At 38.5% G+C, this 17,368-nt stretch overlaps 1 protein-coding gene across 2 annotated transcripts in view; it reads left to right on the top strand.

Moving 5' to 3' along the window:
* Positions 1–17,368, top strand: part of DLG2 (discs, large homolog 2 (Drosophila)) — a 671,422-nt gene that overhangs the window by 245,671 nt on the left and 408,383 nt on the right. For both annotated transcript variants that reach the window (XM_009323461.1, XM_009323460.1), the window contains one exon: positions 5,719–5,772. In XM_009323461.1, the coding sequence (XP_009321736.1) occupies positions 5,719–5,772 (54 nt within the window). The remainder of the gene's footprint in view (positions 1–5,718; positions 5,773–17,368) is intronic.

Raw genomic sequence — 17,368 nt, 5'->3', positions numbered from 1 at the left:
CTCGAGGATTTCTTGAGGCATTTTTCTTCTATTCTTGACAGCTGCAGCCTGCAAGCAAAGCTGCTTTTGACTTCTGTTTTATGTCTCTAAGTAGAGGTAGGATTGTTTGCTGAAAAGTCATTCTTTAGATGTTCAAAGAGGCTCCCTATCTTTTATATTTTCTGTTTAATAACAAGCAAATGACTTTTCCTCCTTCTTAATCTTACAGTTTGTAATGCAGTGATAAATACGACCAAAGGTTCTGTGTGTTCTGTGATCCTGAGGCCTCATAGCATGCCAGAGAATTACTGTTTTGACATCTAAATTATCATTTAATCTTTCCTGCCATTGTGTGTCAATGTAAATCTATTTCTTGCAGTTGCAAAAAGAAACTCTTGAAAATATGAAATGATTTTAAACTAATCCCACATTACCTTCTTAAGGCCTCAGACAGTTTGACACATTATATCTGAGAGATGCAGCGTGCCCTATTCATGTATAAATATAGGGGCTGCTCCACTTCATATTATTAAGACACAAAATGTTATCATTTTGAAGTAAAATAAAACTGCAACTGAATGTTCCAGAGGGTGTTTTAGAATTTAGGGCTGGCTACCCGGAAAGATGAGCCCTTAATTCTGACGTACTGTCTGCAGAGTCAGGTGTCTGCAAAAGATGGTAATAAGCCTCTGGCAACTCAACTTACTTTTTAAATGGTAATACATACACGGTTGTATTACTCTAAATTTCACCACCACTTTATTTTGTGTTTACTTAAAGATAATAAGGTAGATAATGATGGTGATTCCTTAACAAGAAAACAAGCAATTGCGAGTTCTGAGTCAAATTAAAATTGCAGCTAGGAATAAGTATAGGTGGATAGTTTCAAAATGATCACGTACTTGTTTTAGTGTTTTCTGGTTAAGAAGTAATGTGCTGTGCTTGTTATTTATAGAAGTTACCATATACCTATGCAAGTAGTTTCATGGTCTGGTGTTGAATACAGCACTGCATAGTATGACCAGTTAAAGAGTTATGAATGCTCCAAAAAGAATGAAATTCAATATAATACGGATAGTCTATAAAACTGTGAATGTCGTAAGTAAAACCAGTCAACCAGGATAATGCTAGCACTCGTGGTAGAGGGAAAGTTCATCTTGTCTGAGAGGTATGAGTCATGTCATACACTTGCAGAGAATTTGGTAGCAGAGTAAATGTTCATGAACTAGACCGTGTGCCTTTTTATTCTCTTTCTACTGGCTTCAAGTGCTTTCATTGTATCTTGCTTTTAAGTTACACTTTTGGTAGAAAAGCAACTAGACTGTCTGACTCGCTGCAAGCAGAACAATCTCATATGTATTTGTGGAAGCAAAGTCTGTTGTGCTCAAGCCCTTTAAAAAGAAGAAAAAAAAAAGATCTTCCTCCTTTTTTTTCCCCCAAAGCTATTCAAGTTTTGTCCCAGCTGTCAGTGTGATGCCTCTTCTTCAAAGCACAGAGATGGCTCAGCTGAAAGCACTGCTTCTAGTCAAGGGCAGGAAAAAGGTCTGTGCAGGGAGCAGTAGTTACAAGGCTGACAGCCCACATGGTACATTGTCAGCATAATATAATACCTAATGTATAGGTAAGGATTAGGGCAGAAAGGAAAGTGTGTGAGGAATGGGGAAAACGGGATCACTCAATTCACTACACTCAGTAAAATTCCCTCTTTTGGTGATTGGTTTGGATTTATTTTGCAGCTGCAGAACTGTGAATATGTTCACAAAGGCCTCTTCTCATCTTTAAAATCTGATTGCAAAGTCTGGGAGCCCTCTGTATGCTACCTAACTTAAGAAAGGGCTGTCTCTTTTGTGAACTAATTATTACTGATTTGAATTCATCCTGCAAGTTAGGCAATTAGACATGTAAAATTTTAAAACTCCCTACATATAGATAGATTCTTTAGTTCTTGCCAACCATCATCTCTCTTAAAACTTTGACCAAATTAATCCAGTGTTGCTAGAGTTGTTTTATAGCTGGAAAAAGCTAGGTAAAGCGAAATTAAATGTCTTGTTTAAGACTGCAAAGCAGGTCAAAGGGCAGAGCTAGGAATAAAGTCATTACCTTTGTCTTCCAGAAAGCCAGTTCTTCTCACCCAGTCCCAAGCTTAGATAGTTTATATATGTGTGGGTGTATGGAGTGTGACAAATAAGAGGCAGTGCTGTCTCAAAGACACAGTAGGCAGAGATTCTTGAGAGAATCTGGAAATTTTTTGCGTGCATTTGTTAAGTTTATGCACAATTGGAAGTGTTCTTGATGAGCTGATGAACTGCTATGATAGATTTGTCAGTGTTCTCTCTAAGAAGTGCACAGGTATCTGGGTAACTTCTTTGAGAATTTGGTGAATCAGTGCTTGTGATGTGTTTTTCAGTCAGAATAGATATAGACACATCACCTGGAAGGTAAAATCCTTCTGACTCCCTGTTGCTACTGTTCTTCTCTTGACATATCCCTTGAGTAACTTCACTGTGATTACAGGACTGTTTTGATGCTATTGTGTACTCCATGGCTAGCACTACATTTAGGGCTCTCTCCAGTGGTTGCAAGCTGTCTTCTCAACTCTACATGATTAAAGCCTCCTATTTACTTTAAAGCATGACCTACAAACAGGACACAACTAATAAAATCAGCTCCATTTCCTGCACTTAAATGCAATGTTGTAGCTCAGGATGTCAGTGTTCTTCAAATTACCATATATTAGAGAGACTGAAGCAAAATGTTTGTATTAAATCAGTTTTCTCAGTTAAAAAAAAAAAAGAAAACCCCAAATCACCACACAGACTCGCTGTCCCACGCATGCACGTACACATACGCATGCATGCACACATACACATGCACAGATAGGAACAGGAGGAACAGAAAAGGAAAATGCACTGATGATATTACTTGTGTGTGAATGGTTATAGTCACTATATCCACCTGAAACTATTGCTCTGTGAATTTTCTCATGCCCATCTGTCTGATCAGGATGAGTACCTCAATAGCAGAAAATCATCAATTTGATAGCTGAAGTTCAAGTCTTCTAATCAGTAAAGAATACAGCAAGCACTGTGTTAAAATGAACCCTGAAAGATATTCTTCTTTGAAAGGCAATTCTTTACTGTAGGCTCTGTAGGAAGGCTAGGCAGGGAAGGATCACACTATTCAAAGGAGCAGCTTAAATGCTCAGACTTTTGCTGTGGAAGGGGTGATGGGCCAAGTGAGAACCTAGGGGTCAGGGTTAGGTAGGAAGCTAACAAATGGAAATATCCTGGTGGGTGTCTCTCAAGGCTCGTGAAGGACAGAGGGAGGTGATTACAAAGAGGCAGATTAATTTACAAAGTGTAAATCATGCCTTGCCAACCTGGCAGCTTTCTGTGATGAGATGACTGGCTCTGTGGATGAGGGGAAATCAGTAGGTGTCATTTGCCTTGATTTTAGCAAGGCTTTCAGCACAAATTCTCAGTCCTGTAGCCAAATGAGAGAGAGAGTGAATGGACGGATGTACTAGGAGATGAGTGGGACGCTGGCTAGACCACCAGACCCAAAGGGTAGTGGTCAGCAATTCAAAGTCCAGTAACTGATGGCAAGTTACTTGTGGTGTGTCTACAGAGTTGATACTGGTGCTAATGCTATTTAACATCTTCATTAATAACCAGAATGATTAGATAGAGTGCACTGTCAGCAAGGTTTTAGGTAACACCAGACTGGGCAGAGCAGATGATACATTGGACAGTTGCCCTTCAGAGGCGTCTCAATAGGCAGGAGAAATGGGCTGAGAGGAACCTCACGAAGTTCAGTGACAACAGGCAGGAGTTCCTGCCCCTGGACAGAATAAAAGATGCAGCAGTCCCAGCCAGGCACGGTCCGGCTAGGTGGCAGCTTTGCACAGTGGAGAACGAGTTGCAGGTGAGTCAGCCATGTGCCCTTGCAATGGCGAAAGCTAATAGCAAACCGGGCTGCACTAATAACAGCCTAGGCAGCAGTTTGAGGGACATCTACTCATCACCTGTCTTTAAGTGTATTGAGCTAAATACTCATGTAAGTAAAAACTATGATTCTAAAAAGGAAATCCTTTGTTCAACCTTCAGTGATAATACAGTTAGAAATAATTCCATATGCCTAAAGCTAAAAATATTGTAATCAAATGGCCTTCAGCTTTTATTTATCACTCCAAAGTGTCCAGTGTTATAGGGCACAATAGGAATAAATGGGTATGGGTGTATATCTTTTCAGACGCTAAGCGTTTTAATATTGAACTGTACCTTACTATGATAACTGATACATGCCATGAAAGGTATACACACCAAATTGTATCCATTTCATTTTTGTTTTTTTATTCACAGGTTACACAGTTGTATAGAAATAATGGCATTAATCATCAGTAGCTGTTGTGCAGTAACATACAATTTCTCTGAGCACAGAAATATTTTACCATAACTACACCAAAATTAGAAAGAAACTGATATTCTCAAAGTATTTGAATTGCTGCGCTACTGTTACATTCTTAATTTGGGTTATGCTACTTAGGTTTTGAAATCCTGCAGTGAATATTTGACAATAGAAATATGATCAGTGTTTTCAATAGTGCCGTAATCATTCCTGCCATGCACAAAGAGGCCCTGCAGTCTCTACAAGTTTAAAGTACAGACAGTCATTCATTGGCTAACATACAATGTAGATAAATAGAGCTAATGAGCTACTGTGCTAAGCATTAGTATGTTCATTAGCCCAACACGATGCCTGAAGAGTCTTTGCTGACCAAGCAGGCGTTAGTCAGGCAGAGAAGGGATGCCCTCCATCACTTTTTGTACTACACTGACTACATGTTGATCCTTCTCCTCCTGAGTCCTTGAGCTAACAATGCCATCTCAGCAGTCCTGCCTCTGTCTGACATTTTACTTACGGTGCGCAGCTCTACTCTACACTTTCTCACAGCTCTGTAGTTTTCTCCAGAGTCTGAGCCAAGATTATGCAGCTGGGTCCAATTGGAGCTCGGCCTTGGGTCACCACCGCTGAACCCCAGCGTGGGCAGAGGAAGAGGTTAGGGCATTTCAGGTGTCTGGAAACTAGCCTGGATATGGGCTTCATCAGTAAGTTAAAGATCAGGTTGGGCAGATTTACAGATTCACAAATCTTTTTAAACTGGGTCTATATTTCAAACTGAACATCAGCTGAGTGCATATGAACAATGCAGAATACATAGCTTTGACATAAATATCATAGTATACGTGCATATACATATACTACATACCTGTATAGTAACGATAAGTAGTGTAAACATAAAATGTTGAGGTTTATCCTCTGTAAAGATCAGCTGATCATCTTGGATTTGCTCAAACACAAAAAGTGGACTTGTAAGGTAAGGGAAGCTGAAACCTTCACCCCCAAGGCCCCCTGATTGTAACTTGTAAGTAAGTACATCATGTTTCTTATAGTTCTACTAAAAAATGAATGACTAGTTATTATATATTCAGGATGTGACCCAAAGCCTAATGAAATTGAAAAGAAAGACCACAGTGAACGGTGATTTGGAGGCTGAGAATCTATTTCCTTCATCCTCAATTGATTGAACAGTACCCAAAGTTATGTACTGTTATACGATGTGAATTCAATGGGAAGCTAGGCTTTTAGACTTTTATTTTAATGTATCATTATAAGCATTTCAATATTAATGAATTTGCAATTTTTAAATTTCTTTTATCTTTGTTTTTTCCCTTTCAGGCAAGCCCTGCCCCTATAATTGTCAACACAGACACCTTGGACACAATCCCTTACGTAAGTATTAATTTTTTTAATAATATATAAATTTGTTTATTTTCCCACAGAAACTCTATTCAGTATTGCATAGAAGTTATAAACAAATCTTACAATTAATCATGTCTTTTACAGTTACATGGTTAATTCTTTTCTAGAAGAAGAAATCAGGAGTGATAATTGCACTCAGGTGAATTATAGCATATTATATACACATAATTTGTAGTTTAAACTTCAACACATAAACTGTAACTTACTAAAACTAGCCTTCTTTGAAAAAAACTGTGATTTCATTAAGCATTTCCTCCTTACCAGTAATATAAAGTATGAATATTTCCTTTTAGAGCACCATGCACCCTCCTAGATTATTAAGAATATATCTAGATGCACACTGTAATATTAAAATGGTGCAAACAGCTCTTCATTTGTCTGTCTATATTCCTTTTGTAGATGAAAGCTATTCTTGATAAATAACAGCACAAACTAGATGACCTCATATTTTCTTATTAGTCTCTTATTTTTATGACTTCTAGAAAAAACAATTTTACCCTAAAATAAATGCATGTTTTCATTAGAGCTAAAAAAAAATCTGCTTTTCTACGAGCATTTGATATCATTGTCATTTTAGACTGTAAAAGCAACTATGGTTGAAGATGAAGGACACAGAGAAAGACAAAGTTAATACATAATAAAGAGAGTAACAGGCTTAAATGATTGGAGGCAAGAAAAGCAAGTAGTACGAAGCTAGCCAGACAGTATCTAATCTTTCTCCTTGCATACTCTTAGTTATGTTTTTAAAGCTGCTAATTAATGCCTCTCATCTGTCGTGTTTTGTCCACATCTGTTTCTTATGATACCAACGCATAAGCCTAATTATTTATCCACCTACACCAATCATATTGCTGGGTTCTGTCTTTTAGAAGACTATTGATGAGGAAGTTTAATAGGGGTTGTCCTGGCCAACTTGTTTGGTTCTGACAATTCATAAAACTTAGAAATTATTGTGCAGGACCTGTAAAGATCACAGCCGAGAACAATTTAGAAGAATGACACTGCTGTAAAGCAGAAGAGAATTAAATCCCTTGTGGGGAATTTCAACCATTGGGAAGGGTGGAAAAGTTAAATAGAATTTCTCTGTTCATTTACGTTCAGCTTTCTTAAAAGGCTTCCTACCATTTCTAAGTCTCAGTTTTCCTTCCTAACATCAGAACCATCTGCTCTGGTCTCACTTTCAATAGGTCTGGCTTTTCTTCTGTTTTAATGAGACATTTTACACTTAGCATTCTCTAGGTCTACCAAAGGGACATTGTGAGCCCCAGTTCTCATTTCCAGCGCTGGACCTGTGCCCAGGATACTCTGCAGCTACCGTGTTAGAATTCCTAAATACAGATGCAATTACACCAGTGACAAGATGTTCAATCAATATGATTTATTCCCATAACACAGTCTATCAATAGTTATACACTTCTATACCACTTATATACTAGTGTTCCTTTCGCTTAAAAAAAAAAAAAGGACAAATGACCAAACACATTCAAAAGAAATATTGACAGTAGACTGAAAAGTGCCTGTGGGCTGTTTCAGTCTCCAACACATGATGTGAACTAGATAAATAAACAGAAGGTGCTTGTAAAAATAGACAATTCTGAATTAGTCACCTTGCTCTTACTCAGTGCATGGGAAGAGTTATGTCCCTTAGATATGGGACACAGCAGAGCTACCAAAGAGCTCTGTTTAGACTAGCCAATAAGGAATGCCAAGGTGAAGCATATCTGCTGAGCCCAGGCCAACATAGTGCCCCAGAGGATATGGGGTCTTTGCTTTACAAATAGGCATTTTTTTCTGATCAGGATTTGTATGCTTGAACATGCTCCAAAATGAGAAAGACAGACAAACATGTGGACAAATGACCTCTTCCTCCAACCTAATATTTGGGAGAGTGGGCTGGGAGACCTGTGTTTTCCTTCTTGCTCCCAGGACTAGTTCAGTTTAGTTTGGTTCGGTTTCATTTGTTAGTATTTCCTCTGCTAGGAGGGTGCTGTAGTCACTGGGCCAGATACATGTTTGCCTGTGTGTGCATCCCCTCCTGGCTTGGTGAACTTTTCAAAAGCAGGTTTACAGACAGTAAGTGATGGGTTGACTCTGCTGTGGGGCAGGGAGAAAATACAAGGAAGGCAAGAAGAGTTTTATATTGAGATAATGACAGTTTAGTAGGAAAAGCAAAAGCTGCACGTGCAGGCAAAGCAAAATAAGGAATTCATTTACTACTTCCCATCAGCAGGCAGATGTTTAGCCATTTCCTGGAAAGCAAGGCTTCAACATGTGTAGCAGTTACTTGGGAAGACAAATGCCATAACCCTGAATGTCCACCCTTCCTCCTCCTTTCCCTGAGCTTTATTGCTGAGCACGACTTGATATGGTATGCAACATCCCTTTGGTCAGCTGGGGTCAGCTGTCCTGGCTGGGTCCCCTCCCAACACTTTACCCAGCCCCTGCCAACTTGCTGTTGGGGGAGGAAGGGCAAAATGGGAAAGAGAGAGAGCCTTGATGCTGTGCAAGCTCTGTTCAGCAATAGCCAAAACACTGGTGTGTTACCAACATTGTTTCAGCCACAAATCAAAGCACAGCGTCATATGGGCTACTGTGAAGAAAATTAACTGCAGCCCAGCCAGACCCAGTACAGCCTATAATACCCTGTGGGGCCTATAACACAGCCTACACCACAGCTGGGTGTTAGTGGGGCTTTGTCTCTCTCTTAAATATTTGAAAAGGCGGAGGAAAATCTTCCAAAATTGGATGAGCTAAGTGTATGATAAAGCAGCCATCGTCATATCATCTATCTTACAGGAAATATAATTTAGCAGATATGCCCTGAAGTATTGTTTTCAGACAGGTCAGTTCAGAGAGATAACAGAAAGCTAGATTTAATTATTATTTTGAAATTTCAACATGAGTCAAGCACCTGCCTTTTCAGCACTGTCAGGACTTCCAGACATGCCTGGAGGAAGACTGTAAATGCCTAGGGACATCTCTGGTGAATGTTTAAGTATTCTTAGAGTTAGCTAGCTGGTTATTTAAGCTTCTGAAAGGTATCATTCTTTTTTAGTTACCACGAAAACCCATCTAACGCTATAGGGACAAATTATTTTATAGATCAGAGAAGCCAAGTTCCATTATGGTATTTTCTGTCCAAAGCTGCAAGCAGCCATGATGTAAGTGGGCACAGAGTAGCCGATCCTCTCTCATAACTGTAGCATGCCTAAAACACCCAGCAGTGCTGATCTTTGGGGCTAGACTCATCTTAGATCCCTGCTATTCAGCTCCTGTTGTCAAGCCTCAAAGCATATTTGGAGTCCAGGAAGCCTCTTATGGGAGGAACAGGAAGAAATTTTTAGATCTTACCAAAAGGACCATGTTTCCTATGATCACATTCTTTTTCTCATATCCTGTTTTTCTCTAGTCTTAGATGCTTGTCCTTTAATTCTTTCATTTGAATGTGCATTCCACAAATCTGAGTACCATTTGTCAATTCACTTGTTAAACAAAATTAAAAGGCAAGTGGGTATATATACAAGTGATACACGTCATGAAAATTTTTGACATTAATTAGTTTTTGATTTCTGACTGTTGGGGTTTTTTAAGATGCTTTTCATGAAAACTGGTTAATGCTATCCACTCATGTTTTTGCAAAAAAGATGCTGCTTCAAAAAAAATAAAACAATATATATTTTTTACTTACATTAAAATCTAATTTTTCTTAAATAACTATAATTTTCATTGTATTTACTATAACAAAGTTAAGTAACCAATTTTATGCCGTGTAGAAATTATTTTCAAATTTTAAACACTGGAATAAGCATAAATTTGCGAATTTTGGTGAATCAAGATGGTCTTGATTACTTTTCTCTGACATTAGCCACAACTGATAGCCTGATAGATCCCTAAATAAGGTCAGTCTATTTTCAGTGTTGTTACATACCAGATGGAGACTTCTCATGATTTCATTTAGCTGTTGGCTCAGCAGCGCGAGAAACCTGTCTCATTGTTTTGTTTTAAGCAATGTACCTTCAATGCATTTCCACTTCAGTAACAGCTCTGCTCATCCTCTCTGCCATCTTCCTTCAAAAATTCCTGACTGTTTTCAGAGGGGGGGGCTCACAGCAACGATTAGCATTCACAAAGCATTTTCAAACCTAATGTTTCCACTGGTCCACCAGAGAGAAATTTCCTTTTTACAGTTGGTATACAACTGGTAAACTGCGTGATTTGTCTCATTAACATTCTAATGATTTAAATTCATGTAATTAAACCTTTTGATACTGTTGACATTTTTCAAACCTTTCAACTCAATAGTTTAGGGAAAAAAAAAATCATCCTGTGAGGGACTGTTTTTCATCAGTATGCTTTTCTTAAATGAGATAAAAGAAAAGGCCTTATTCTATCATACTGTATGTTATTCCTTATAATTTGGGCCTGCAGCTAATAACAGAAGAAACAGTTAATTAGCTTTGTTTCTAGGTTCAGAGGCTTGAAAACTTTGGCTTGCCAAGCTTTGGACGTGGGAATAAATTTGATAGGAAGCTTCAATGGTACAAAACCAATTATTCTCTGGCATTTTAAGCACAATTAAACATTTGTGGGAGTTTGTTTGTTCTCTATTCTTTGGCTGTAAATTTTAGATCTTTTTGTATAATGCGAAGCATTATTTTAATAACATATGAATCATCTCAGTTTCTCTGTTGCACAGAATAAGCCTTATTTATTTCTTTTTTAGTTTCCAAAACACAGCTCCTGCACAGGGAAGTGTGGGGACCATGATGATGCCAAAATGGGGAGGTTAGGAAACTTTTCAGCTTTCTTCTCTGTCATCCCAGTCAGCCAGCGCAACCTGGATTTAGCACATTAGAAGGAGGTACATAAAGGCATAAACAAAGGCTGCAAAGAAAAAGAAATTCTTCCTATTCTGACTGTAAAAAGAATGGGGAAAATTTGCAAATTTCTGAGAGACAGTCAGTGCTCCAAAGGCTTTCATTGGGTAATATGAATGTAGGCACAGCCTAGACCTAAATAAGTAAATTGGAGGAGGGAGGTGGCATTATATAGTTCTACAATAAAACATAAGTCATGTGGCATTACATAATTAATATTAAATTTCATATATAACTATGACTGATGAGCAAATTTTTTAAGAGAATGGTAATAGAGGAGTAAAGAGAAATTCTTGTCTACAAGGATACAATCTGTATTTTCACAAAAGTAGGGAGCTCTTGGATTTGGGATTTTTTTATTAATGAGTGTATTAAAATATATAAAAAATCAACATATAAGTATATATTTTCCCATTGACTTCTCTTTAGTATAAATTTGTTGCTTCTTTCTTAATTAGTTTGATCGTAGTCTTGAAAGTCAGATTGCACATCTTATTATCTCGAATGACTTTTATGTTTTCCAGATTGTTAAACACCAGTTTTGTTTTGTTCGTTGTTTATACTCATCTTTCAGTCTGTCAGTTAATGTGGATTACAATGGAAAAGCTAAATCTGGTAGAGCTCTGTGCTAGTTTTTAAAAGCCTCATTGTCTTGCCTTCTCTGTTTTGGCCCTTGAATTGTATCACAACAATGTTGTTTGCCCTGGCAAATGCTGCTGTGTTCCGCATGTCATCCTTTCTGCAGTGGGATAAGAGATTTTTCTTTTATAATAGCAGTATTGACATGATTGATTTAAATCCTGTTTATAAAATACTTTGAGATCATTAGCGAAAAAGGTACTACATAACACAAGACTAATGAACTAGCATAAAACAATTCCCCTTCAACACGCAAACATAAAAATATCTTCATCCTGCTATCTGATGACTTAATTGGATTTTAGTATGATGGATAGCAGAAAAATATGTTGCTGCTGTCCGAAACCCAAAGCAAAAGTACCGAATTAATCTTATGAATCTAGTTTATTTTGCCTCTATATCATATCCATTGCTTTTCTACCTGAAAATCAATATATTTCAAACCTTTTCTTTTAAAATATCCTGTTTTAGAAAGGAACATCTTTACAAAAGGGGCCAAAGTGATTTTGGAGTAAAAAGTCATTGTTTTTACTGGGTTGTCCTTTTAAATTCTGGATGCAATTTTGAATATTTAAGCCTCATCAAAGACATAATTTTTAACTAGAGGGAAAAAAACTCTTTAAAGTAAAATAACTTCAAGATTTGGGGGGATTTCTTTTCTTCTCCTCAGGAATGAGAACTACTTTGCATATTTGAGTGCTACATATCATCTTACATAAAAAATCAGAAGAAAAGCTTCACTATGTCTGGATGTAGGTAGAAATATCAACATCCTGTCAATCTATCAAGTAAAAGCATCCCCTGGTCACATATCTAATTACTCCTTCACACTTTCATTCTGCTAAATATAATACTTTTCAATTACCTGTGAATAACCCTAGCCTTTAGATTCAATCAAGAAGTTCTTTCTGTAGACATTTGATTGAAACATTGCCATTAGCGGACTGGGAGAGAGGAGCTTATTGAACTGTAAAGAGAGCACATCATACACTTGTCCGTGTCCCTTTGCTTCAGGTGGACGCAGCACAGAAAAAGTGTAATGCCTCATACTTTTTGGATTTGGACTATTTAGAGTGCATGTACTTTTAGCATTTTAGTCCACATCATGGGTGTGCTTGAGAAGCAAATTCCCTGCATTTACCAGTCTTTAGTTCGCACGCTGGAGCTTATGAAGCAGACTTTCCGACAAAAAATGAAACTCGATGACAGGCTTCTGGATACCCTCTGCCCACTAGCAGGCAGTCGGTTCTTTGGGTGACACTGAATAAACCCCCTGAAAGAGGCCCCGCGCTTTGCTTTTGCGAAGTCTGTTCCTGTTGGGCTGCTCTTCTTATCCTCGTAGCCTCTACTGTGGGGATGCCAGCAAGGCACTGTTCTATCAGTTATTTATATCACTTTGACAAAAATCATATACACTTTTGTGGGTGTGGGGATGTGTGTACATACCCCTCCTCTACGCCCAGCTATATTTCATTTTTAATTTGTCCAAAATAATTTGTCCATGAGGTTGGTACGTGCTGCAGAATGCAGAGTGTCTGTTAGAGTTGTTTGAAGCACTTGGAGATTTGAGTCAGCCTAGAATTGCACGGCCTGAACTGACCTAAATTAAATGTAGTTTGAATTTGTTTTTGTCTTGCTCTCCCTGGCCTTGAATTAGCTTTCGCTTTTGTGTCATTTTTGATATATTACACTACAGACCCACAGTTAACGTTACTGGATTTTGTAGCAGTAAGCTAAAATCAGTAAGATCTGTGGGTTTGCAAGGATCCAGTGGTTAACATAACCTCTTGAAAATACGCTTTTATAGCACAATCCATGGTCTTAAGCCATCAAACCCATTGCCTTCCATAAATGTTTCTGTTCATTTTAGGTGGGGTTTTTTTTTGCATAAAAGGTTTAATTGGGATATATATTTAAGAAGTTAATAAAGCTCTTCAAGTACACAAGACTATTTTTCCATAGCGATAGCTTTATTCTGAATTACTTTGTCATGAAGTCACAGTTCTGAACTGAATTGGGAAATAAAGAGTACAAGGGAATAATTACTTATCTATAGACTTAATTTCTTTGTGATTTGAGACAATGGTGCTTGTAGGTAGATTTCACTGTATTAGAAAGGTGTAGAACTTAACTGAAAGCTGTTTTCAAAAGTGAAAGAAGAGTTAGCACAGATGTCATTATCTTAATTGTTTTAATTATACAAAAGGAAGAAAGAGCTTTCTCATTCCATAAGACTTCATTTTGGAGGACTTCAGACACTAGTTAGGCAAAATTTAGAGTGCTGTTGTCAGAGACAGACGTATTCCTTTGACCCTGGATAACCTAAGAAGTAAAGAGAAAGTAACAGCTCAGTACTGAAGAGAAAACTAGTTTTGATGAAAAGTGGAAAATAAAAATGTTGGTTTCATGCCTTATTGGAAATGGAAGGGCTTAATTTCTGTGACGCTTTAGTCCTTTAATATAAGATATATCTGAAATTTATTTTACGAGAACCCTTCTTTGTAATTTTAAGGATATTTATTTTTTATGTCTAGAATTGATTGATGTTTTGCTTTGCAAACTACCTCTTAAAGTTCAGCCAAGGCAAGGTGGTTGTTATCCTGGCAGTACGTAATGCAACATTAGTAATAACATTGGATAGAAAAGATTTCCTTCCCTTACAGTCTTTTATGTATTGTTCTTAACATTATCCACTGCAGTTTTTATAGGAGGGGTTTTTCACATTATTTATGCTAACTTTTTAAAATTTTAGAATAGCTGTACTGTGTCCTTACTCTTTTCCTATAGCAATATAAATAAATCTGAATGAACACCATTTTGCTTTAATAAAAATGCAAAATTAACCATTTAAATTCTCTCTCATTTCCCCCCATTGTTAGCCAGGGATTAGCTGATCTGTGCTGTAAAACTAACACACCTTCAGCGCAGTTTCAGGAAACGGTCTGAAGCAAAGTCCCTACTGTTGCAAGTTGTGAGTGTTGAATGTTTTGGAATGTGACTCATTTCTAATCCATATTTTACATAATAATAATCCATGCTACTTTTAATATAGTGATTTGGTGAATCAGCCTCAATGGTAAATTATATTTTTAATCAGTGTTTAGATGACCTAGCTTTCTGCATATAGTAGCAAACCCAAATATACCACAGATAATATCTGTTTTCCTGATCCTAAAAATCCCAGCTCTTATAATTTTCTATAGAAGATTGACTTAGTTTGAGGGTAATAGAAAGTAAAGATGCACACATGAGATAAATTTCCACTTTGTGGAGATTATTAATAAAAAGGAATTACAACTGAAGTGAATTTTTTTGTATCTTAACATATTCAATCAGCTGTCGAGTGATTTGTGCATGTAAATTGTTCTGCATGAAGATGGCAACAGTTTAAATCTTTGGATTCTTCTTAGTCATAAGTTATTTGTGCTGAATATGTGCTGTTTTCTGTTAGCTAGGCAGAAAACTTCACTTTATTGGATTTTGGCAAGTGTGATTGTTTCATTCTTTACACAGCTTAACTGGGCAGTAGTGTGGTCATAACAAAATTAATCTTGTATAATGTCCAAATTCAGGACTTAGACTTTGCAAAGGTGATGGAAAGGTGAGCATAGCACACTGGCTTTATCTTGAAACTATTGAGCAATAATAATTTTTCAAATAATGCGCAGCATACAAGGTTGATTAATCACTCTGATCTCACCATCACCTTTCTCCTTAGTAGAAGCAGATTGCTGTTATCTTAATAGTGGTCTTTCTTACTCTATAAATTGTAAAAGTCCCCAACTGTTCATATGACCTCCTGTTATTCCTCCAGAGGAGGACAAATGTAATTTGCAGCTGGTGCTTTGAATACTGTTTCATTTCTTTTTAGAGGCATTGTGTATTACTTTGAAGTTTGTTTATAAAATAAGTCAGAGAAGTGCTCCTTTTTCGTTCTCCAGGCATTTGATTTTCATGTAGGACACAAATATATTCTAGTTTATGGAACATTTCTTCATATACCTTGACATTGTTGAAAGATGTCCATCTTTCTTTCGAAATAGGGACCAATTTCCAGGAGCCATTCTCATGACTTAAGGAGTCTGATCTCATCAATAAGACAGGTTGGTCTTCAGTCAGGACTGGGCACCCCCGTTTCAATTACACGTCTCATTGAAGCTTATATCAGACCTATTGGAGGAAAATAAATGATACTTGACTTTCTACCCAATTCTTGAATTCCACATATTTTTGATATTTGGCTGTACCTAAAACCTAGTTAATTTATATTTTGTAAGCATTCCCCTGCTTTACTAAAGTTAAAGCTTTAACACTGTATATAGTTTGCCATCATATATACTTTGAGCACAGTTTCTTACTTCCAGGTCTCTTTCTAGCTGTTGTTCTTTCCCTGACAATTCTTAGTGAAGAATAACTCAAAAAGATTATGAGAATAACTTTCCCTGTCACATTTTTAATCTTTCTGCTTTAGTGAAAATAGGAGGTACATAGCAATGAACACGACCCCGCAAAGTTAAGCAATTTTTTTCTCAGTTTAGCCTTGCATTGTGTTGTAGTCTGTGATAGCAAAACTTACTATATCTGCAATGCGTGTTCATGAATTATTACGTGACGTTAGGGGGTTGCTGAGTTTGGTAGCCTGATAGAGGCGAGGCTGCTGCAACTCCATGTCGCAATGTCCAACCAGTGGCGAGGCTGAGCATGTATTCCCAGTAAGCACACATGAACAGGACACGTATACACATACACACATGGCTGAACAGAACAACACAGACGCAATCAGCACTCACACAAACAAAAGCAGCACCAACGTTGTTCCCCCACGGTATGTATATATACATATGTACAGTGTGAAACCTGCCAGTAGCTGGATTTAAACACTCGGTCAACTCAGTAGAGCTGGCCCCAGATCCTTGTTGTCCCAGATGCTGGCACCTGGGTGTGCAAGCCCTTGAGGCTGCAAGCCCTCTCCAGCTGCTGGTACAGATCCCTTTGCACACACCAACGCGCACACACACAATGGATCTCTCCAATAACTGAGCTTAGACACACGGTCCATCCAGTAGCTGGCCCTGGATCCTTGCTCTTCCCCCTGCACAGTAACGCACACTGGTGTCTCAGTCAACCCTCGGATCCTAAAGTCTCTTGGGCAGTTGTCATGGACCCCTTGTCCCTCCGGTAGCCAACTCCTCCAGTTGTCCCACTCCCAGTTACACACACGCCCCTGGCTTCTGACTGCTTCACCTACTCACCAGCTAGCCCAGCTTGATGTTTGCTGGCAATCATCGACTGCCATACACACCCGCACGCACTCCAGCTGCTGGTGCCACAGACCGCCATACCCATACACACACACACAGAGAATAGAGCACCCCTCACCCAAGAAAATGCGTAGAAATGGAGTTTAATAGAAGACATGACAGACAATGCTCAGCAGGCACAGGGCACGGACAGGGAAGTGCACTGACCAGCCTTGTTTACATGTGACTGGCCCCTTTTATCTCTTTATCCCTCCGTTTTCCCATTCTTGTTCCTCTCCAAATCACCTTTATCCCTCCTTTTTCCAGACCTTCAGTTCCCCCCCTAAAAATCTCGTAAGTCTTGTTACAATGCCAAGATGCTTGTTCCCTGCATCCCCCAATGTGTCCCACCCCCATAGGCAGTGATACGCTCCCCAGTCTGTGAGGTGCTCTCCAGCTGACCCATGGTGCTGGGTGTCACCCTTAGCCCATGGGGATGAGGCTTCCCTGGGAGGGGATGGGTGTCTGACGGGGTTACAGGGGTTTCGCCACCTGCCCTTGTGCCTCTGTGCTCTTGTGTGTGTGTTCACCTTTGATGGGCTGATGGCTCCTGTGATGAGCCTGCGAGCAGCCAGGCAGGGTGTTATTTGGGCTCCCCCACCTGCCGCTGACTCTCTGTGTTCCCTTCTGGGGGTGCAGATGAGCTTTTATCACATATCCTAACACAACATATTCCAAGTATGGGATGAGGCAGCAAAAAATGTAATCCTGAAAAATAACACGTCTATGGAGCAGACATTTTAGAGCACG

Source organism: Pygoscelis adeliae, unplaced genomic scaffold (assembly GCF_000699105.1).
Source record: "Pygoscelis adeliae isolate BGI_AS28 unplaced genomic scaffold, ASM69910v1 Scaffold84, whole genome shotgun sequence".
Taxonomy (NCBI): domain Eukaryota; kingdom Metazoa; phylum Chordata; class Aves; order Sphenisciformes; family Spheniscidae; genus Pygoscelis; species Pygoscelis adeliae.
This window is presented reverse-complemented; position numbering and strand designations above follow the sequence as displayed.